This window comes from Peromyscus californicus, unplaced genomic scaffold (assembly GCF_007827085.1).
Source record: "Peromyscus californicus insignis strain IS unplaced genomic scaffold, ASM782708v3 Scaffold_4__1_contigs__length_199733344, whole genome shotgun sequence".
Lineage (NCBI taxonomy): Eukaryota > Metazoa > Chordata > Mammalia > Rodentia > Cricetidae > Peromyscus > Peromyscus californicus.
Genome location: NW_026294562.1, coordinates 58641404 through 58664521, shown reverse-complemented (window position 1 = coordinate 58664521; position 23118 = coordinate 58641404). Strand labels below are relative to the sequence as shown.

General features: G+C 53.9%; 1 protein-coding gene across 8 annotated transcripts in view; it reads left to right on the top strand.

The window, feature by feature from the left end:
• Positions 1-22457, top strand: part of Shank2 (SH3 and multiple ankyrin repeat domains 2) — a 445086-nt gene extending 422629 nt beyond the window's left edge. For 5 of the 8 annotated variants that reach the window (XM_052712831.1, XM_052712826.1, XM_052712828.1 and 2 more), the window contains 5 exons: positions 1379-1509; positions 3157-3268; positions 4101-4121; positions 5531-7934; positions 16955-22457. In XM_052712831.1, coding sequence (XP_052568791.1) covers positions 1379-1509; positions 3157-3268; positions 4101-4121; positions 5531-7934; positions 16955-17525 — 3239 coding nt within the window. In that variant the 3' untranslated portion in view covers positions 17526-22457. The remainder of the gene's footprint in view (positions 1-1378; positions 1510-3156; positions 3269-4100; positions 4122-5530; positions 7935-16954) is intronic. The other 3 variants (XM_052712830.1, XM_052712832.1, XM_052712829.1) reach the window with 3 other exon arrangements.
• Positions 22458-23118: the final 661 nt, after the last annotated feature.

The window sequence follows — 23118 nt, the reverse complement described above, 5'->3', positions numbered from 1 at the left end:
AGCCAGTGGGTCAGCTTCTCCTGATAAAGCGCCATTGCCAAGTAGTATTTTGGATGACTTAGTAGTTCTATCACCCTGTGTTCACTAAACAGGGAGCCATTGGACCCCAGAATGGGCAAAGCTTGCCTGTAAGGACTCAGGCTTGTACAATGAATGTTCTAGAAGCTAACATCTCCTGTACCTCAAAAAGGATCCGATGTGGTGTCCACAGGCATGGCTCCCCATAAGCTTCATCCTGGCCCAGGGCATCCTGCAAAAACACAGCCTGGGACAGCCGGGACCTTTTCCCCAAGTGCCTCTGGGGACTGAGGGACTCTGACTGTGGGTCTCAGGGAATGGGGTTCCCTGTGTTCTGACAACTCTAGACAAAGCCTTGTGCCTGGCTTCAGGACTTCAGTTGTCTTTCAGCTAAACTAGGCAACAGGGTCATTCTAAAATGAGCTTTCGTTTTCAAGTTTTACAAAACAATTTTTTTTTCATTTTCCAGGACGCCTTAAGCTTTGGTTTCTGTTTTCTAGAGCTGGGAATGTTCTAGCATGGGGAGAATAAATGAAAAGTTCCCTATGCAGCATAGGCTTAGAGGTCTGGGGTTTCTGCCATCTTGCCTGGCTTACTGACCACAGTCGACATTCCAGCCTTGGTGAAGGTGGCTTGTCTTGGAAATTGTGTTAGTTACAAAAAGGACCACATTTATGAATGTGTATGAGTGTATGTATGTGTGTGCGTGCATGCGTACCTGGTGGCACAGGCCTGTAAGATCAACCCTCAAAAGACTTGCATAGGAGAAATAAAAGTTCAAGGCCGGGCTGGAGAGATGGCTCAGTGGTTAAGAGCATTGGCTGTTCTTCCAGAGGACCTGAGTTCAATTCCCAGCACCCATATGGTAGCTCATAACCATCTCTAGTGAGATCTGGCACCTTCTTCTGGCCTGTAGGCATACATGCAGACAGAACACTGTATCCATAATAAATAAATCTTAAAAAAAAAAAAAAGCCCAGCCTAAGCTACACAATGAAACCCTGGCTCAAAATAATAATAGTAATTCCAAAATTGACACCATCAGTAACAAGTCCCATTTGTCAGACCTGAAGATGACAAGTCACAGGTCCTGGGTGGGATAGAGCTCTCTAAAGGGGAAGGCTGAGATGCTGAGGTCTCCTGCTGTCTTTGTCAGGCAGGCGAGGTCTGGGACATGTGGTGGTGCCTTGGTGGGGTATGTGGAGTGGAGAGAGATGCATGCTTGCTCCCCATGCCACAGCCTGCCCGCTACTCCAGGCACATGAACAGTGGCTGCGTGCCCGCATTCTCCTAACTGAGCCCACCCACCCTGCAAAGTGCCATGAGACTAAGCCGCTCCAACCCTTACTTTGTTTTCTAGATAAACCTGAAGAGATAGTCCCAGCCTCCAAGCCCTCCAGGACTGCAGAGAACGTAGCCATAGAACCAAGGGTGGCGACCATCAAGCAGCGGCCCACTAGCCGGTGCTTCCCAGCAGCCTCCGATATGAATGTGAGTCAGTGGGACTGGGTCGGGTGTGGGCTGGCCTGGCTGGTGGACAGGCAGAGGGCTCAGCATACGAGGGCAGGCCAACTCAGCAGCTGGCCTTCGAAGTCCTCTCTGCATAGGTTCAGAACCCATTTCCATGGGCGAGCACTCTGATCCAGCACAGATCTGCAGTGGGTCGATGGCCAGGCTGAAGTGCAAATTTCACCACTCCTGCACGCCATCTTTTCCTGGGTTTATCCAGAGTCCCAAACATTGAGGGTGTCCCTCCATGTGCCCCACCAAGAGACCATGGGCATGGGGGCTGTGGGAGTGCTCCTCAGACAGTGCCCTTTGCTGCCTAGAGCCCCACACACTAGTCCTCTGCACAAACTCTTGGCACATGCTCTGAGGTGGGTTGACAGCATCCTTAGACTCGAAACTGCTTGGTGTACCGGGTTTCATTGTACATGGGAGGCACTAGATGCCAGCTCACAGCAGGTGCTGTTGCTATGCCCGCCTACCCCCGAGTAAAAGGCACTCCCAGAAAAGAGGTGACAAGTTGCTCAGGAGCCAGGGGTGAGTCCTGGACAAAGGTGAGGCCTTCAAACCCCTTGGTGCCTCCCTCTGCTTTCTGGTCCCCGTCACAGTCCAGTGCCAGGCCTGAGCACCAATTGTCCCACCACATGGCTGAGTATTTTCTTTGACTCACTTTCAAATTAACTTGGTTTAACCCAGTCCTTTTAGACAATAACACCCACAGTTGCCATGAATTTGCTAGGAGTTTACCTGCAATAAAACAGGCTGCCGAGGTTCGAATGTGCGCCTCAGCCCTCTTCCCCGTCAGAGTCCCATAGGTGGCGCCCTAGCCTTCAGCATACCCACTCTCCACCCTGATACTCTGCCAACCTGACAGCCCCCTGAGGCACTTCTTTGACTTCCCAGGGCCAGTATCCTACCTCCCCAACCTCAGACTCTAGGGTAGAGGCTCTGAAGCCCAGGTGAGCCTGTCAGAGTGCACCCACAAACATGTTCCTAGTGAGCCTTAGCGTCTGAACCCTTCCAAGTCCCTCCTGAGGCTGTGGAGCATAACTGGCCAACCACCTCAGGCTGGCAGGCAAAACAGCATGCAGAGGTGTACCAGCTGTGGCGGGGCAGAGAGGAGTTCTCTGAGAGTCCACCTTCAGGCCACGGGAGGGACAGGGCCCGCTGCAGTCTCTGGGACACGCTCCAGGGTCACTTGGCAGTTCTCCCCAGGTGACAGGTCAGGCATCTTACTCATTTGCACAGGTCCTGGCACCCGGCCACACCCATAGTAGCTGGAAGAGGGGAACAGAATCCAAGCTGAGGGCTTGACCAAAGTCACAAGGACCTGAGGACCCAGGGCATGGCCTGGATCAGACCCCACTGCCTACCACACTGTGCTTTTTTCCCATGGGCCAGTCATTCTGGCCCTATCCTCCCAGAGTTCTTCTGACCTGGTGAATGATGTCCCAGCAGAGTATGGTGCCTAGAGCTGGACATGCTGGCATCACATCTACAGGAGCTAAATGAAGTGTGGGGAGGGCATGGCCTGAGGAAGCCATGGTGATTGATGCCTACTGCTCCCAGAGCTGTCTGTCACCATGGGTGGGGCTCCCAGGGATGCACCTCACCTGGCTCTCTGGTTTGCAGTCTGTGTACGAGCGCCAAGGGATTGCTGTAATGACGCCCACGGTCCCTGGGAGCCCGAAAGGTCCATTTCTGGGCCTCCCTCGAGGTACGATGCGAAGGCAGAAATCGATAGGTAAGAAGCGTGACCCCCACCCGAAGACGTTGCCCCTAAGCTTTCAAATGCAGCCCTCAGCTCCTCAGGAGGCCTGGGCTTCTGAGTCCTGGCCCCATGGCTGCCTTGGTGCCTAGACCCTAACCACTTCCCACTGGGCCTGCCTACCAGGTGCCCAGCCTCTCTCCCGCCAGGCAGGCAGCCGCTTGATCATGGTGGGATATAAAAACCTTCCTTTAGGGTGGTTTCTCTAATCCAGTGACAGTAGCAGTTGGGGGAGCAGGATGGAGGGCGGGCCGGGCGGGCAGACCCCTCCAGTCAATGTTTCGTAGACTGAGCTCAAGGGACATACTTCTCCGGGTGGCTGGGTCAGGTCTGAACCGCTCGCTGTGTGTAAGAAAGCAGCTTGTCTTCCTTGCTAACATCCCATTTCCCTCCCTGGCTCGGACAGGGCAAGGTAAACCTGACTCCTCGAGGCAGGAAAAGCCCCAGTGTGGTCCTTACCACATGAACTTTCTGGAAGCCAAGGCTACTGCTGGACACAGTGGAGCCTGGCCACATAAAGAGAGGGGGTATGCAGCCTCCAGCCTCGCCAAGGCACCGCCAGAAACATAAGCTCTGTGTGTTTCAGAAACTCCTCCTGACGATGTTGCCAGAGGCATGGCATGTCTGTTTTTAGTCGGAGGAGGAGGAGGAGGCAGGAGGCGGCATCTAGGTGGTAATGACCGTGGTGGTGTCTGCAGTTCGGTGGCTCACCCACCCCTGGCACACTTAGGGCCGGGCATAGCTGCACACGCACCTTGTTGTATTTCTGGATCTTTCTGGTTAATAACAGTTGATTTCCTCCTGTCAGACAGCAGAATCTTTCTATCAGGTCAGTGAACCCCCCAGTTTGGAATCTGTAACTTGAATGTATCCTGGTTTACTTTTATAAGGGGTATTCTTAAATTATTACTCCTTGGGAACGTCGCCATTAGGTGACGACTCACAGTGAATGGTCCACAGAGATCTCCTTCAGCAACAGACCTCTGAGACGCCAAATTAGCCTCCCACAGGAGTATGTTCAATTTGGAATACCCTTATCAAATGGAAGTTCTCATGGAATAAGTGACTGTAGTTTGTCCTGAGAATTCTTTTTTTTTTTTTTAATTTTCAAGTAATTCATTTTGTTGCCTCTGAAAACCTGCATGCCCCTGTGTGAGAATCCATCCTTGGTGTCTGCCGCTGCGTGTGCTGCTTCTGTCTCTGTGTCTTAGGCTGCACTGGAGCCTGCTGTCACACCAGCTCATACACCCAGAGAAAGCTCAGGTGGCCTTGAGCCACAGCTCCATTCATGGTCACACTCACATACTTTTGCCAGTCAGGTCTCAGAACATGGTTCTGCTTTTGTGCCAAGTCAGCCAGGCCTGATTACCCGTGACAGCCAACCACAACTCCCCAGAGTTTCCTACAGGCCCACTTCAGAGCTTCTGTGGAGTTAGGCAGCTGGCATGGAGCCACTGATTAGCATCCTGCAGCTGCTGTGGACCAAGGACTAGGTGGGAAATCAAGGCTCCCTCCCCTCATAGGCACAGTCCATGCCAGAATGGCCTTTCTTTCGAGCCAGCCACCTGCTGAGGGCGGAGGAGTTCAACATACACAGAGCCCTCCGTGTGGCCCAGAGGAAGCAGGTGACAAAACTGGCCAATGTCCCCTTGGAGAAGACCACACAAGAACAGTTGCCCCCCCTTAGCATGCATGGGCCACCACTGGGCAGACAGCTGTTCCAGGAGGGTGGCAGGTCTGCCCAACACCTGGGCAGGCGGGACAGCAGCCTTGACCTTTATGCCGCTCACATGGCCTCTCAGAGAGTCAGGGGAGAGCCTCTGTCCCTTACGAGCCGTCACCAGGCCTGAAGGAGGCAGACAGGTGCCTCCTGCACCAGCTCCTCCTGCATGTGCACACATGCAGCCACATCTCTGGGTTCAGGTGGCCAGGGCTTGGCCTGAGGGCTGCACACAGCCTTGTTTTGGACCCTTGCCACCCTTACCTCACCCCGGGAACCACAGTGTGCCCCAGAGAAGCCAATCCCTACACGTGTTCACCCCACAGAACACCTTCCTTTCTGTTTCCGGCTCCTAGAGGGCGTGTAACTAACCCCAGCGTCCTGGCTGTGCTGTGCTGTCTAACAACTGTCTCCCGTCTGAGTGTGTGAGTGTGCAGAGTCGCAGTACGTCACACAGTCCTGAGGCCTCCAGTGGGCTTTGGGGTCACTGGGCTTAAAACCATGTTCTCTGCTTGCAGGGATAACAGAGGAAGAGCGGCAGTTTCTGGCTCCCCCGATGCTGAAGTTCACCCGAAGCTTGTCCATGCCGGACACTTCCGAGGACATACCCCCTCCGCCGCAGTCTGTGCCCCCATCTCCCCCTCCCCCTTCCCCCACCACGTACAACTGCCCTAAGTCCCCGACTCCAAGAGTCTATGGGACAATTAAGCCTGCGTTCAATCAGAACCCCGTCGCCAAGGTGCCCCCAGCCACCAGGTCTGACACCGTGGCCACCATGATGCGGGAAAAGGGGATGTTCTACAGGAGGGAGCTGGACCGATTCTCCCTGGACTCCGAAGATGTCTACAGCCGCAGCCCCGCCCCACAGGCCGCCTTCCGCACCAAGCGGGGGCAGATGCCTGAGAACCCATACTCAGAGGTGGGAAAGATAGCCAGCAAGGCCGTCTATGTCCCTGCCAAGCCAGCCAGGCGGAAGGGCATGCTGGTGAAGCAGTCCAACGTGGAGGACAGCCCTGAGAAGACATGCTCCATCCCCATCCCAACCATCATCGTCAAGGAACCCTCCACCAGCAGCAGCGGCAAGAGCAGCCAGGGCAGCAGCATGGAGATCGACCCCCAGGCCACGGAGCCGGGCCAGCTTCGGCCCGACGACAGCCTCACAGTCAGCAGCCCCTTTGCTGCAGCCATCGCTGGGGCCGTGCGTGACCGGGAGAAGCGTCTGGAAGCCAGGAGGAATTCCCCGGCCTTCCTCTCCACAGACCTGGGAGATGAGGATGTGGGTCTGGGGCCACCTGCTCCCCGGATACGGCCCTCCAAGTTCCCTGAGGAGGGCGGGTTTGGTGACGAGGACGAAACGGAACAACCGCTATCGCCTACCCCTGGGACAGCACCCAGGGAGCTGGAGAACCACTTCCTAGGTGGTGGCGAGGCTGGTACTCAGGGAGAGACCGGGGGACCCCTGAGTTCCACATCCAAAGCCAAGGGGCCTGAGGGTGGCCCAGCAGCTCCTCTCAAGAGTGGCAGCCCAGCCAGCCCTGAGAATTACGTGCACCCCCTCACGGGGCGGCTGCTCGACCCCAGCTCCCCGCTGGCCCTGGCACTGTCCGCCAGGGATCGAGCCATGCAGGAGTCCCAGCAGGGGCACAAGGGGGAGGCCCCCAAGGCTGACCTCAACAAGCCTCTCTACATCGATACCAAAATGCGGCCCAGCGTGGAGTCCAGCTTTCCTCCCGTCACCAGGCAGAACACCCGGGGTCCCCTGCGACGGCAAGAGACAGAGAACAAGTACGAGACGGACCTGAGCAAGGACCGCAGGGGTGATGACAAGAAGAACATGCTGATCAACATCGTGGACACAGCCCAGCAGAAGTCAGCCGGCCTGCTGATGGTGCACACGGTGGACGTCCCCACGGCAGGGCCACCCCTGGAGGAAGAGGAGGACAGAGAGGATGTGGATATAAAGCCAGACCACTCACCCTCCACAGTGCCAGAAGGCGTTCCCCAAACCGAAGGTGCTTTACAGATCTCCGCTGCCCCGGAGCCCGCCGCTGCGCCCGGCAGGACCATTGTGGCAGCGGGCTCCGTGGAAGAGGCGGTGATTCTGCCATTCCGCATCCCCCCTCCCCCTCTGGCGTCCGTGGACTTGGATGAGGACTTTCTTTTCACAGAACCATTGCCTCCCCCCCTGGAATTCGCAAATAGTTTTGATATCCCCGACGACCGTGCAGCTTCGGTCCCCGCTCTTGCTGACTTGGTCAAACAGAAGAAAAATGACGCCCCTCAGCCCCCTTCGTTGAACTCCAGCCAGCCAGCCAACTCTGCAGACAGTAAGAAGCCGACTGGCATTTCAAACTGTCTGCCCTCCTCATTCCTGCCGCCCCCCGAAAGCTTTGACGCCGTCACCGACTCCGGGATCGAGGAGGTGGACAGCCGGAGTAGCAGCGACCACCATCTCGAGACAACCAGCACCATCTCCACAGTGTCCAGCATCTCCACACTGTCCTCAGAGGGCGGGGAGAGCATGGATACCTGTACAGTCTATGCAGACGGGCAAGCCTTTGTGGTTGACAAGCCCCCAGTACCTCCAAAGCCAAAAATGAAGCCCATTGTTCACAAAAGCAACGCACTTTACCAAGACACGCTCCCGGAAGAGGACACAGATGGCTTTGTGATCCCCCCACCTGCACCCCCACCCCCACCGGGCAGTGCCCAGGCCAGTGTGGCAAAGGTCATCCAGCCAAGGACCTCCAAGTTGTGGGGTGATGTCCCAGAGGTCAAAAGCCCAATTCTCTCAGGCCCAAAGGCAAATGTCATTAGCGAGCTAAACTCCATTCTGCAGCAGATGAACAGGGGGAAATTGGTCAAGCCCGGGGAAGGGCTGGAACTGCCGGTGGGAGCCAAGTCAGCCAGCCTCGCTCCAAGGTAAGTTCACAGTCAGCTTGGGGATGTGTGGTCCCGCACTGGCCAAGCAAAACCACTGGGAAGCCACCAATGCAGTCGAGAAGAGAGGGCCTGCATGGCCTCTGCCACACCTGTTAGGCTGTAACCGTGTTATCACCGTCCTATCACCGGACTACAGCAGAGCCAAGACCATGGCTGCTGTGCAGCCTGTGACACACCCTCCTAAAGACACATAAGGAAACCAGATTGCACTGGGCCAGGCCCATGGTCACTTCCCGAAGGAAGCTCAGATCTCTGTTCAGTTCCTTCCAGCCTTTTGCCAGGACCACCTCGAAGTCAGGCAGAGCTTCATTCAAACCCAAACTGGTGAACAGAGGTGGCCGGAGGGTGGGTGGTGTAGTCAGGTGCCTGAACATGCGTGGGTCATTCCCTCTCCCTCAATCACTAGTGGGTTTGAAGATTGGGAAGGAGCTGGGTCATTTACTCAGGATGAACACCGGCCCCATGGCTGCATCATCCAACCCAGGGTGACATCACAAAGGAATCACTGCCAGTTGGGCCCAACGGGCCATTTTCAGCATCGTGTAGGGTTTAACAAGCTACCTTCACTGGGATGGGAGTAGAATACTCGTTCTTTCTAAGCCCAACCAGAAGGTTCTAGAACAGCCCCTTGACGGTGTGTGGCTTTGGGATGGTACTCGGCAGCCTTGCAGGCTCTGCCCTCCCTCGTGGCTTTCTTGTTTTTGTTTCTGTGCGTGATGTACGTGCATGATGTCTTTCCACGTCCGTGTGCTTCTCAGCTTCTCTGACTGACAGCTGAGCTCGGGTTTCATCGTTTTTGGCTAATGAAGTCTTTCTTTAATTCTCCCGCTGGGCAGGCATCTGATTCAAACAACCAAGCCCATTAATCAGGGACATCACACTGCATTTGAGTCTTGAGGTTTGGGCTGTGAGCCACAATTCCCCCTCTTACCTTTCAGTGTGGTTGTAAATGAATGACTTGGACGGCTGCTTCCCTCCTCTGAGAAATACTGATTAGTCGATATTGTAAAGAAGTGTGCGGATGCTGCCGCCCGTTAACAGGACACCCGATACAGGTGGTGTGCAGAGGCATGCTTCCATGCTAGCTAGGGGACATCTTCAGAAACCCCTCACTTCTGGTGGATGTAACTACATACACAGCTGCAAGTTTTCCTCATCTACTGAGGTCTCTAGCCTACCTTAAAATGTGCGCGTTTCACCCTCCCCCTACGTAGGAACGCAGTCCTTTAATGGTATATCCTCTTGTGAAACATCTTCAAGCCCTCAGCCTGGTGTTTATGACAACTAGGCAGCAGGGTCCTGGGTATTAAGCCCATTCTTCAGAGAGGCTAAGCAGATAGCCATGTACATGGTGACCGGGAGCAGAGGCCAGGACTCAGGACAGACTTGCAATCTCTCCTGTCTCCCTGTTAATGGCCATCTTTAGCAGGAGATAAACTGAAAGGGAATGAGTCCAGGACTGCAGAGCTCAGAGGACAGGGGGCAGCCTTCCACGTCAGGATCCCTGAGCATGTCTACTGGCCTCATTCACGGGGGGCCTTCTAAATGGTGGCAGATGACCCCCTGTCCTTTCTTTTTCTGCTTAGACAACCTCCGGTGGTTCCTAATAGAGGGAGACTTGGAGGCTCCTGGTTGCCAGGGGTGGAAGTGGGCTCAGAGAGACCAGCACCAGCACAATCCCAGTGGGCAGAACTGCCACCACACAGACAGTTTGTTCATAACCGAAGTCACTTGCAGCAAAGACTTTAACCAACACCTACCCAGCACATTCAAACACCAGGCATTCTGTCACATGGGTCCCAGCAGCCGAGCCATCAACCAGCAGAGAGGCAGAAACTGGCAATCAGAGCCACAAAGCACAGAGTCGGGGGGGGGGACTCTGTGGGAAGGTTCTGCTCCTAAGCTGAGACTGGGGATTGGCTCCAAAGACAGGGCCCACCACTGAAGACCACCTATAAGACTAGATTAAGCTCCCGAAAAGGCAGGAGCAGCCGTTGGACCTGGAACTCCGCTGCTGCTGAGGGTAGAGATGGCAGTTGCTGACCTCAAGCGGTAGAGGAAACACACTCCTTTTCAAATCTAAGGACTGCGCCAGGTTGGGTGCGGGCACAGGACCCTGGGGTGCCAGCTGCAATAGCAAGACACAGAAGACCACAGGCATTTTGCGGAACCACTAATGCATCCCATATGGCAATTAGAGGTGTCCAAGCTCAGCCTCGTGTCTTGGGTGCGTTGGCCACCTGCTCACATTGCTCAAACGCCTCCCTATTGCCTTCACTGTCGGGCCCAGGATAACAACTGGTGGTTCACTCCGCACAGGCATCTTGCCACCACTTGTAAATGCTTCTAAAAGTTGAGAGTTCTGAGCTGGGTGGTGGTGGCACACTTGGGAGGCAGAGGCAGGCAGGCGGATCTCTGTGAGTTTGAGGTCAGCCTGGTCTACAGAGCGAGATCCAGGACAGCTAGGGCTACACAGAGGAAACTTGTCTCAAAAATGAAAAAATAAAAATTTTGAGAGTTTCTGAATGATCCTGAGCAAAATGAGGTTCAAAATCCATGGAGGGAATCATTACCGAGGAAAAGAAAACATGGGTGTTTCGAGGGAAACTGAAAAGTGGCCATGCTTTCTGAGGTGACACACGCTGAGGCGGAGAGACCCTGTCTCCTCCGTGGCGGCTTTGCTCACTAAAGAAGGGCCAGCTCTCAGAGTGTTCCTCAGTGGTTCCACCATGCAGACAGGAGCTTTGCTGAATTTCTTTAGCCTTTGAAATGATGCTCCTTTCGCAGCTGGAGTCTCTTTGTCAGCTCTGAGGAACTCGTCCTTTGCCGGCACCAGGACAGGGTTCAGGGAGGAGCGAGCCTTGGATGGCCTGGCACTTGCTTCCTTGGGTGTAAGGGGTCTAACTTTGGTATAGTCAGGGTTTTTAGACTGACCCTCAAATCAGGACAGTGTGGATTTAGACACATTTTAATTACAAATACATTGAAAGGGAATTCCAGTCGGGGAGGTTTTCTTTATCAGAGACACCTCCTGGGCCTGACCTGAAAAAAACCATGGAGCAAAGCCGTGAGCAGTTCTGGCCACAGGCCTGATGCTGAAGCGAACTCAGACCAAAATGAAGGCAGGAAGCTGATGGGCAGGGACTGCATCTGAAATGGCTGTCTCTCCCCACTGCCCACAGACTTCCCTCTACTGGCTGGGCCCCCAGTATGGAGCCCACTGCTCGGCAGCTCTCCCCCAACCCCGCCCCAAGAGCCCAGAATGCAGAGGATATGGCTGTGTTGGTGTGTCTGCCTCAGCCCCTGTGGGACAGATGCAAAGGCTTCATGGGTGACCCTGGAATGTCCTTCAACTGGACAGGGCTTTTGACTTTCAGAGGCTTCCTGTCATCTGCTGATGCATCTGGCCCAAAGTGGAGGTTGCAGGCCTGAGCGACACTCTGGCTGCTTTGTGGATCTACACAGAACACTTAGTTGCCCTGGTTAAAGCTGTGTAGGACCAGTGCCCAGCCGTGGTAGGGAGTTCACTAAGCCGACACCACTGTCTGTAGCCCAGTGCCCAGCTCAAGAAAGAGACAAGAGGACATCACCACAGAGGACACTGTGGCCCTCCACAACTGGCACACATGGTCATCATCATTCGCCCAGCCAGCGTCTGTGGATGGCCCACGGTACCCGGCACCATGTGGTGCTCAGATTTTGTCACTTGAGAGAAGCATGTGCCATTGAGAAAGCATGGCCACTGTTCCCTGGGGGAGTGCCAGTTCTCGAGGTGAGAAATGGCGAATACTAAACAAGACAGGATGGCGTGTAACAAGCGGCACAGAGGGAAAGGACTCCGTCAGGTTAGAGTGGCCCCGTGCAGAAAGGAGCTGGCACTCTGAGGAAGTGAATTTTGGTGACCTGATATACACAAAGGAGCCCGCTGTACAGAAACTGGAAGCACAGCATCCTAAACACAGCGAGTGGAGGGTGTGGAGCTGAGCCGGAAGGGACTCTCCATGCAGGCGAGTCAGAGCCAGGCCACGAGGCAAGGAGTGAATAGGCTGTGGGGACACGGAATGGATCCAAGGGGTAGAAACTATGCACAGACTTACCGTGGCTTACCGGGATCGGACTCCAGTTTCCTTGACATTCCTAAGGCTGCATGTAACGTGAAGAGGATGCTTTGGAGGTCCATGCTGAGGAGGAGAAGTGCTTTGGAGATGCTGAAGAACTAGACCCGGCTGCCTGCCTATAAGCACTGACCCAGGTCAAGCTGGCTGTGACCTGGGAAACAGGAGCGTCCTCTCTTGGCTCTGCTGAGCTAACCGACAGACCCCAGGCATCACTTAGAAATGAATGCTCTTCCAACATTTATAGACAAACTCAGCTTGTGGTCATTCTCCCTAGAGCATGGGATAGCGAGTGCTTGGGGGAATCCCCGTGGCTCCTTTTGAGGATGTGGGGCACACTTCACTGCCAGCCCATTGGCCTTGCTGAGGCACATAGGGGCTTGGGAGGAAAACAGTGGCACTAAGGAAGTCCAGGTCCCCAAGACCCCTGGGCAGGCAGTGTTCCAGGTGCTTATGGGGCTTCGCTCAACCCCTGCTGTCCTCCTGGGTCCCCAGACTGCAGCATCTACTACCCCTGGCCAATGTCCCTGGCTCTCAGCTGGCTCGCCCGTATGATCCAACCTTTCAGTTCTGAAACTAATCAATATGGATCATTAAACTGCTGTGCCCAGCTGGTCCCAGAGCACAGGCTTCTGTTCCATGGCATCTCAGGCTCTTTGCACTGTCAGGCAGCTTCAGTCACCAACCAAAGCTGGAAGGTGATGGTGCTGCCAAGGGGCGGCGCTCAGTAGTGAGGTGAGCTCTGCCGGGGACTGCCTTGCTCTTTCTGCCACAGCCCACGTGTTGAGGTGACTACTCAGACAGAATCTCTTCCTTTGACCATCAAGCAGCAGGTCTCCTTTTTAGAAAGCTTGTATTTCTCTATTTGTTATGTGTAATGGATGCTTTGCCTGCTTGTGTCTGTGCACCATGTACATGCAGTGGAGTCCAGAAGAGGGCACTGGACCATCTGGAACTGGAATTACAAACGGTTGAATCATGGGAGGACGGGAAGGCTGGTAATTGAATCGGGGTCCTCTACAAGAGCAGCCAGGGCTCTAAACCGCTGAACTGTCTCTCCAACCCCCTCAGATGTTCTCTCTTGATCTCATCCCTCGTTTGACAAGAGCCTGTCACAGGTGGACAGTTCCTCCTGGAAGCAGGCACCCTCCTGACCTAGTGACTAGTGAGCAAAGTGGGAACCCTGACAGCGATGCTGAGCCTGAGGCAGCCTCCTCAGCAGGAAAGCAAGCAGTGTCCCACAGCCATTCCTTCTGCAGGGCCACACCCTGAGACCTGGAGAGAACAGAGCCCTCCCGGTCCTCTGAGCCTGTGGTGACTGCAGGGACCCAGGATCAGACGTGCTGAGGGGTCCCGGCTTCTGAGACTTGAGCAAGCACTAGAACAGTCTCAGGGAGAGACAAGGGTGCCGCTCCTACAGTGCGAGCCCCGTAACCCATTTGCAGAAGCCTGGAAAGGCAGAGCAGCCTCGTAAGAAAGCTGTCGGGTGCCTGACGTGGTTCTATACACCTGTAATACCAGTACTAGGGAGGCTGTGGCAGGGGGGTTGCTACAAGTTCTAAACCAACCTGGGTTGACAGTGCAACTCTGTCTCAAGTCACCAAAAAAGGGGGGAGAGAGGATGGAGGAAAGGAAGGAGAGGAGACAAGTGGTTTAGAAGTAAGTGCCTCATACAGAGGCGAGCCTGAGGCTGAGGGTCCATGCTAGGTTTCTGAACCCTAACACCAGTGCTGCCCCACGAGGGGCCTCTGGCCCAGGCTTCTGCTCAGATCCAAACTGAATCGGTAACCCCAGTGTCCATCTTGTTACCCGTTTGCCTCCCCAGCTCATCAGTCCTGCCAGGGAAGACAGGTGAAGCGTGTCTGCCAGCAGCTGGATTTGCTCTTGGGCTGGTTTTGTTTTGTTTTTTAATTCTCACATTTTTAAATGAATTTGATTTAAAAAGCAGGCGAGAGATGATCCTCCCAGAGGCGGGTGTTTGTGAGTGTGTATCTGTTCTAAATCAGGGTAACAGACTTCTGTATATGCCGCCCAGCAGCCCAGCCGTTGCCTAGCAACATAATGATCTGTGCACGCGGGAGGATCCAGTGAGTCATGACAGTGATTCACCAGGAAGGAGGCAGGCTACCCAGAAGGCTCAGAGCAGGCCGGCAGGCTAGCCATCATTGCTAATCCAAGTCTGCTCCGCAATTGCTGTGCTGGGTGGGGACACCTGCAGGCCCCAAAGCAGGTAGTCAGGACTCTATCCCTGCCGTTAGCTGCTGGGCTGGCCACCATATTGTGGTATAAACTTGATGCAAAGCCCTAGCCTGAGCAGGGTGGCCTGGTCCACTGGGAACATTGACTCGTTCTTTCCAAGTCCAAAGTCGAGTTAGGGAAATAGCTGTGAGCGGCTTGTCAGAGGGTCTTTCCTCTTTGAGTGTCTCATGGCACCTCATGCCAGAGAAGGCATGGGCTGCCTGCCAGGAGGCGTCTGAGGCGGGGCCTTCAGCCAGGGCCCGGCCCACCTTGTTTTCACCCGTGAGGAGGCTGCTGCCTCTCCTTGCTTTCCAGTCAGTTCTGCAGTGTTGTCTCAACCACACCCTGTGTCATTTCCCTTTGCTCCCGTGGTGCTGTGTGCAGAAGAGGGTCATGCTGAGCAGAAGTAAGTGCAGCCTGCTGCGTGTTCCCTGTGTGCCGCTGTCTCTGCTCCTACCCGTTTTCCAGCAGCAGCTGCTGCTGAGTCCGTCCTCACCAGAGCCCATCCAGCCCAGGATATTGGGTTAGAGATACTACTGAACAGTGCCTGGGCATCTGCTGGCCCCTGGGGGACTGACATGCCAACCACATGGCCCCAAACTAAGGGGCAGGCCAGTGATGGGCACAGAACTACACATGGCCATCCCAACTCCTCCCTGCCTCACTGGTTCTTGGGAGCTCCTGTGGGATCCCTCCTGCCTCCCCACTCCTTCCTAAGGTCCTTGCCTGAGGGAGCCCCATTTCTGTATAGGGAAGTGCTACATGCTGGAAACGAGCCCCCCCGCCCCCGCCACCCCCCCCCCCCCGCCCACATGCATTACAAAGAGACCTGGGCCACTGCAATGCTTGTTCAGGCTGGAGCCAGAGTGGCACACCCTACAACCTGAAATCAGAGGGGGACATGGCAGGTTCCACAGCCCCTTACCATGTCCCTGGCCCACCTAAAGCTGAATCCTCAGGGTTGCCTGAAAGCTACAAGGCCCAGATGGGCTTCAGGGCCTTCACTCTGTGGGCTGCCTCAGGCCTGCTGAGATGACCTGCATACAGGTAGAACCCGTAACCAGGCAACTTTGTTGCAGGGAGAACTCTGGGGCCTGCCCCACATGTACCCACAGTTCCCTGTAGCCACCGCTGCAGGTCTGAGGCTCCAGAGCAGCAGTCCACACATCCACAGCAGAGGCCTGGCCCACAGAACCCACGCCTCCTTCCTTCCCCTGTAATGTCCCATATTTGAAGGAGTCACTACGAATCCTAGTAGGGGTATTCCCCAGGACAGAGAGGGGCCTGGGTGACCAGCTAATGGCCTCACTAGACACAGCACCCAAGGGAAAGGGACAGGCAGAGTGCAGTCCAGGGGCCACGGGATGGTGCCTCGAGCTCCCGCCCCTCAACTTGGGCTCTGAAGAGGTCCTAGTCTGTTAGCATCTCAGAGCCCTGCAGGGGGCCTCAGCAAGAGGTCCCCAAAGTTCAGTGTACCAACACCAGAAGGAGTTTAACTCAAGACAGACACCATGACGCCACACCCCAGAAGCTCCACCCTGACAGTTACGAGGTGGACTCAGGAGCCCTCAGTTCCGACCAGTTTCCACAGGACAGGAAGGCATGTAGGCTAGACTCTGAGCCATGTCAGTCCAGGTTGTGCCTGTGGCAGGATGGACCTTTCTAGACATGAGAGGGGTGTGCTGTGTCCACATTCACATGAGCGAGCCCAGGTCAAGAGACACACCTGTTTTCACTTCGGTGGTGTCTGTAGTCACAAGGCTGCGGTTTGGAGACAGCGGAGCAAGAAGCAGGTCTTGAGGGGGGCTTCACCTTTCTAGGTGTGCGGTTAGAAAGTCTTCAGGGGCCTGCCCAACATGGGTAGGGGAACACATTTCATAAAACGACCACCTCCAGAGAGGTAAGAGAGGACAGGGACTTCCTGGGCGCCCAGTAGGACCTCCTCCCAATGGGAGTTATCCACCTACATTGGGCCTGAGGAGGTAGGCTCTGGGAGAGTTGAGCCTGCCCCTCCCTGTTCTGAGGACTTCACCTACCCAGATGTGGCAGGAAGGACACCGGTGGCCACCACTGGGAGAAGGGGCTTCTGTCTCCTATGGTAATAGGGACAGTAAGTCTCTGCATGGAGGGAGCGCATCGGTATACCCTGAGGCCTACAATAAAACAGTAGTCGGCAGCGTTCCCTGGCAGGCAGGCCCCCGGCAGAACTTAGCACAGGACACACTAGCACCCTGGATGCTCTGTACCCTGAGCACCCAAGGAGAATTTCTCCCAACCTCACATGCCTATGTGGCACTTCTGAAGCAACGTAAGGCCTGCATTTGTCCAGAACCCGAGGACTTTAACCCATAAGCAGAGCCCTGGCAGGCTGCTGAGTCCTCTGAAGGGTGTATATTGCTGGAGAGGGCCCAGGCTCATTCTGGCCTACACAAGGGGTCCCTCCAGGTTCCTCCCAGCCTGGCCCAGGTGAGTGGCTAGCTTGCTGTGCTGCGGTGCCCCCTGCTCTACCTACCCCTTTCTGACTGGCATGGCAGTCTGTATCACTGCCAGCGCAGACCCTCTGCTGTGGTGTGGGTGCCTCCCCCTCCCATCCCACAATCCTCAGTGACCTGGAAGTGATGTTCTTCTCTGTCATTGCTGTTTCAGAAGCCCGGAGGTCATGAGCACAGTCTCAGGAACACGGAGCACGACGGTCACCTTCACTGTCCGCCCGGGCACCTCCCAGCCCATCACCCTGCAGAGCCGGCCTCCCGACTATGAGAGCAGGACCTCAGGACCAAGGCGCGCCCCAAGCCCTGTGGTCTCACCAACAGAGTTGAACAAAGAGATTCTGCCCACCCCTCCGTCTGCTGCAGCAGCCTCTCCTTCCCCCACACTCTCAGATGTCTTTAGCCTTCCAAGCCAGTCCCCTGCAGGGGACCTCTTTGGCTTGAACCCAGCAGGACGCAGCAGGTCACCATCCCCTTCAATACTGCAACAGCCAATCTCAAATAAGCCTTTTACAACTAAGCCTGTCCACCTGTGGACGAAACCAGACGTGGCAGACTGGCTGGAAAGTCTGAACTTGGGTGAACACAAGGAGACCTTCATGGACAATGAGATTGATGGCAGCCACTTGCCGAACCTCCAGAAGGAAGACTTGATAGATCTGGGGGTGACTCGGGTTGGGCATAGGATGAACATCGAAAGGGCTTTGAAACAGCTGCTGGACAGATAAGAGTGGCTGCCCTGGGCCTTCACAGACTCCTTCGTTATAAGTAGAGATGGGCTTATGTTGAAATGTGTGGTGGCCAAGCAGAGGCTGAGAGAGCACCACTCTCGGTCCATGGGTTTGTCTCTGGGTACCCAAAGAAGTGCTGTGGGTGTCCTTGGTGTGGCCAAACCAGGGCCTCAAAACCCAGCTCTCCATGCAGATTTCTTGGGTGGCTTCTGTCCAAAGGGATGGTAAGGGGGTTTTCTGTCATGGTCCCAGAGGCTCCTGTTGATGGCATGTGGGACCCTCTCCTCCTGTGGCAGGTACCAGTGTACTCCAGATACCTCCTGAGGCCTCCCTCCTCTGCCTTCTGGCAGCTCTCACCCTCCAGCCCCAGAACACAGCCTTTCTTCAGGCTTGTGGCCTCTGGGTGGGCTCACTGGCTCTTGTCCTCCCCTGTGCTCAGCTCTCAGTGAGCAGCTCCAGGCGGAGCCCTGCCTGAGCCAGCCGGTAGAGAAACGCCGTCCCATCCGCCTCTTTGTCCGACTCCTGTGACATGCATCTGAGTTTCTTTGGCCCCAAGGTCCTTGGCAGTGGTGGCCGTGTGGACAGGATCATCGTGCCCAGCTTGCCTAACTGGCTTTCTTTATTTCTGCAAACCGATGAGCAGTTCCAGGGGGGCCAAACCGAAGTCACACGGAGTTAGTCAAAGCACAAAGTCATGATCCTGAGGAGGAGGGAGGGAGGCCTGGCCACAGAGCCAACCAGTGTGTGGCTGTCCAAGCCCACAACCTCCTCTAGGACAAGAGCGGGTGTCTGCCTGGAGCAGCATCCACCCAGGAGGGAGAGGCAGGGGCTCTTGAATTTCCTTTAATGGGATGTCTGCTGAGCTCCACGGCGGTCAGAACAGATGAGCAACTGCTCTAAAAAGGACAAGAAGACCTGAGGCTCGTGGTGAGCACGGCTGCCCGAGGAAGCTGATGTCCTCCCTGGGAGAGGATGGGGTGCTCCCTGCCTTCCATCCACACCAGTGGGCAAGCATCCTGCTGAGGCAACCCTTTGGCTCTCAGAGGCCAAGAAAGGTGGAACTCAGGGGCCTTTCTCCCGTCTCTCAGTTAGCGGGGATCCCACCAGCTTGTCTTAACTGTAAGTCTGGGTCTCAGAGAAGCCCGTGGCCAGGACCTGGTGGACAGCAAGTGGAGCACAGGCTGTGGCAGAGTGTAGGTGTGTGTGGAAAGGAAGGCAGGGAGCATCCTGGACCAAGCCTCTCCTCAGGCCCAGCTGCCTGAGCCTGCCCTTCCTGCCCCCAGATCTCTCCATCCCAAAACAATACCTCTAATGTACCAGGGAGGTCACCGACTGCACACAGCCACCATGCAGCCAGCTAGGCTCCCGAATCCCCCTCCCCCACACTCAGAGGAGACGTGAATGTCAGGTTACGGTTTTATTATTTCAGAACTAGCCCAGCCCATCTCTAATTATAAAACATAATTTCTTTTCTTTCTTTTTTTTTTCCTTCACTTATGCTCACAACCACATGTCTGACGAGGCCTGGAACAGCTCTAGAATGAACACATAAAAATTTAGCAATTTTTAAAAAAAAAATCTCTTTCTTTACTGCAAGTTTAAATATGTGTACAGATAGTTCATAAGCACAATATTTTAAGAAAAAAAAAGTGGCTGGTCTACTGGGCAGCCTCTGTGCCATCTAGTGCTGGAAAGCTAAAGGGAGAAAAGGTTTGTGGTTTAATGACACCATTTTGTTGGAACAATTACACAAGCCACCTTTTAAAAATCATCTTTCCCTGGACACATTGGAACCTGCGGCATTGGGTTGCTTTTTCCAGACTTGCCACAGCTTCATCACTGAAGGCCAATTATTTCTTCAAAAAGGATTAGAATCCACAACTTGTCAGTTTCTCCAAAAACAATGCCCACACATGCTCATGCATGTACACACACACACACACACACACACACACACACACACACACACACACCCTCAAGCATGCCCACACCACACCCCTTGATATAGAGACCAAGGCTTCAAATCTTAATCTGTTCCCAAAACCCTTTGCAGGTCAACCCCAACTTGTAAACCATCCAATCAGCCGGTACCAGGTGACTGCTGAGCACCTTGCTCTGGGTTCTGTCATTTTCCCACAGCAAGCTGAGTGAATTAGCAATGTTCCAGAAACACTACAAATCCAGACACAGCGGGTAGCCCGCAAAGAATTCAGGGAGTGTGAAAATGTGGCCCCACCATTAATTTGTCTTCCATTGGGTGGTTCTTGGAAGTCCCCTCAGTGTGCCATGTCACTGGGCTCCTTTCCTTTGCCTCCGGTTGGCATTACCTCTGTGCTCAGTGCCAGGCAGATGCCAGGCAGGAGACCTGATGGCTTGGGGCCCGCTGAACTTAGGCAGCGGGTGACAGGCCGCGACTGCCTTCCTTAGACTTCAAGCCAAATGCCACCAAACAGAAGCAAGCTGACTGCCAGCCTTGGGAGCTGATAGGCCAGCTTTGCTTTGCAGTGTCTGGCCACAGAAACACAGCTGGGCCTATCAGAACCCACCCCCAACCACCCCAACACACACATTTGCCTAGATGATTGGATCTCTATCTCTGACCGTTAACGTTGCTAAGAAAGCAATAGTCCCTCATTGAAATCGCCGCCCATTGTTCTCCCCACTCGGAACATGTCAGAACCAGGCCCTACTCCAGGACCCTCTTCAGTGGTGAATCAGATGTTAAACTGCTCATAAGGACCATGTTACCACTATTCCAGGTTTTAAGATCAACTTTTGTTATATACTGTAATTTAAATAACTGCATAAATTTACATGCCTAGTTTCTGTAATATTGTGTATACAAAACCAAAATCTCTCAAGCTGTAAATTGTGTATACCCGCCAGGATCCCTACTCTGGGGTGTCCATGCGCATTTTAGATTTAATTCATACAATTAAAAAGAACTCAATGTGACTGCTGACGTGCTGAAACTTTACATGAGAAATATTTGTGATACTTTAGTTAATAAAATGGTGAGTTTTCTTCCTGAGTTATTGAACAAGCGAACATTACCCAGCTGGCCTGGCAGTGACTTTGTGGGGGTGGGGGGGCCACAAATAACGATTGTTTTTCTCCCATTAGCAATTTTGGGTTTTAAATCCATGTTTCACACTATAGTTTGTGTGTAACAGCACACGTCATATTGTCTTTGTTGCCGTTAATTTTGTGCTCTTTTTCTTTTTAGACTTTATTTATTTAGAGAGAGCGAGAGGGAGAGGGAGAGAGAGAGAGAGAGAGAGAGAGAGAGAGAGAGAGAGAGAGAGAGAGAGAGAGTTCCTGTACTTTGCACTTTCCCCCCCAAATCCTTCGATCTCTTGTATGGCAACCAAAATTACTGTAAAAAAAATAAATATACTCTTGCAATAAGGTTGTGGGTCTGATTCCAAAGGGGGAGGTGGAACTGACTCCCTCCGAGTGGTCAGGCTCGTCATCTGATGTGGGGTGCTTCCCACACCTTAGTCAGCTCTGCCTGGACAAGGTGATAGATAGGGTGGCATCTTTCCTTCAGCCACTTCGCCTCAGGCCCGTTTCCTCCAGCGCCCTCACTGTCGAAATGGAAACCTTGTATATTATTTCAGAATTGTGCAAAATGTCAAAATGGGCTTGTGTGACCACTCCTGTGAGCCCCAGGCCTGGCTGTCCCTTTTGTTTCAGGGTGAGTGCAGGGGCACCCCAGAGATCGAGCTGAGCTCGGCTCCCTCTTTCCCATGAGGAAAGGTGTCCTCACAGCACTGAGGGTTGTCGGCGGGCCAGAGGCCGTGGGAACTGAACCAAGTGACTTCTCTAGCTGACCTAACCAGACGATGCTTTCATGAGCAGCGGTGGACTAAAGCCAGGAGAGCAAGAGAGAAGCTGGGTCTTTGGCCAACAGCTGAATCAGGAGCCCAGGGCCATCTGTGCACTTCTGGAAAGTGTATGTGAAAACCAGTGAACCCCGCTGGACTCCTGAGTTCCCCAGCAGGGTCTCTCCTTGGACACACCCTTCATCCAAGCAGCAGCAGCTACTGTGTCCCCATTTGTGTCCTTCACTCCCTGCAATCCCTAGTAGATCCCCCCAGGTCACCAGCTAGCTCTCCCAGCTCCACTGTCCAATGACCCCTTGATAAAGTGGGTATTCGTCGGGGGGCATCTACTGGCCCACCTCCTCTTTACTTGAACTGTATCTGAGGCATTGGCTCCCCGGGGGTCTAGACCATGTCTGCACCCTGGGTGAGAACCTCCTGGATGGAGGGGGGCACACAGCCACTGGCATGCAGACTGCCTGCTTTGGGCAGAGTCTGGCGGTGTCCAGTACCCCACCCCAGACTCTATCAGCCCCGTGGCTGGCCCTTCAAGTCCCCACTGTCCTGATGATGCTGTTTCTTCCTGCGCTCTGGGGTGTGGGTCCGCAGCTCACAGTCTTTGCTGGTTTATGTTTAAAGTCACAACAGCCACTGTTCGAGGCTTCTACTAGAACTCTGTTCACAGCCAATCCAAAACTTTAATATGAGCCTTCAAATAAATACTGAATAGAAAAAAATTGATTTAAAACAAGCAAACAAAGTGTGTGCCTTGGGTGTTTTGAACTAATCTGCATCAAACCATACTGTAATTGTATATTTGATGAGAGGATCAATATATCTTCAATGTATAATGTAGCTGATAAAAATAGTTCTAGTGCCTTGTCTTCTGAACTGAGAAGCCCATATCAATGCATAACCTAAAGAGACAAAGCCCGACTGGAGAACTGCATGCTGAGAGGAGCGAGCCCCTGTGTGGGGGGCCTTCTCATCAGAAGACTGTGGGACACACACAGTCGTTTACGCTTAAAAAAGAGAGAGAGAGAGAGAACGTTGAAACAGAATTGTGTTATCAATTAATTTTCCATTAAAAATGCTCTCTGCTCTATCACGTCCAGTATTTTCATTTAAATACAAACATGTTTTAGGGAATTATCGTAGGGGGTGGTGTGGCTTCTCATGGCACCCTGGGTGGGCAGCGCTTGTGTTGTGTTGCCCCCTGGTGGTGCTGGTCAGTAATGCTTGTCGGGGGTCAGTGGTGGCCTTTGGTTTATGTTTTGCTAAAAAAGACACAAAATATTTGCGTTTTAGTGACTGAGACCACACACTATCCTCCTTTGAAAAGAAGACATTAGAAGTAGATCGTTGTAATTCTGGTCTCACAACTGTCAGCTGTTTCTAGAAGCTCAAAATGTCAGGCTTCCCTGAATGGCCTTCATCCAGGGTGGGGTGCACACTGGGAACAAGCATTCTGTCCCTGGGTCTGGACTAGTCACAATGATAGTGAGCCTAAGGGGACTCCAGCCAGAGAGGGGAATGACACCCCTAGACACCGTGTCTCCTCAGCCTGCTGATGCAGAGGCAGGGTGAACATCATACTATGTGCACTGGCATGCCATTGAGTGGCTCTCTCTCTCTCTCTCTCTCTCTCTCTCTCTCTCTCTCTCTCTCTCTCTCTCTCTCTCTCTCACACACACACACACACACACACACACACACACACACACACATATACACCTCAAAAGTGCCAGGAGTGCCTCAGACCCAAA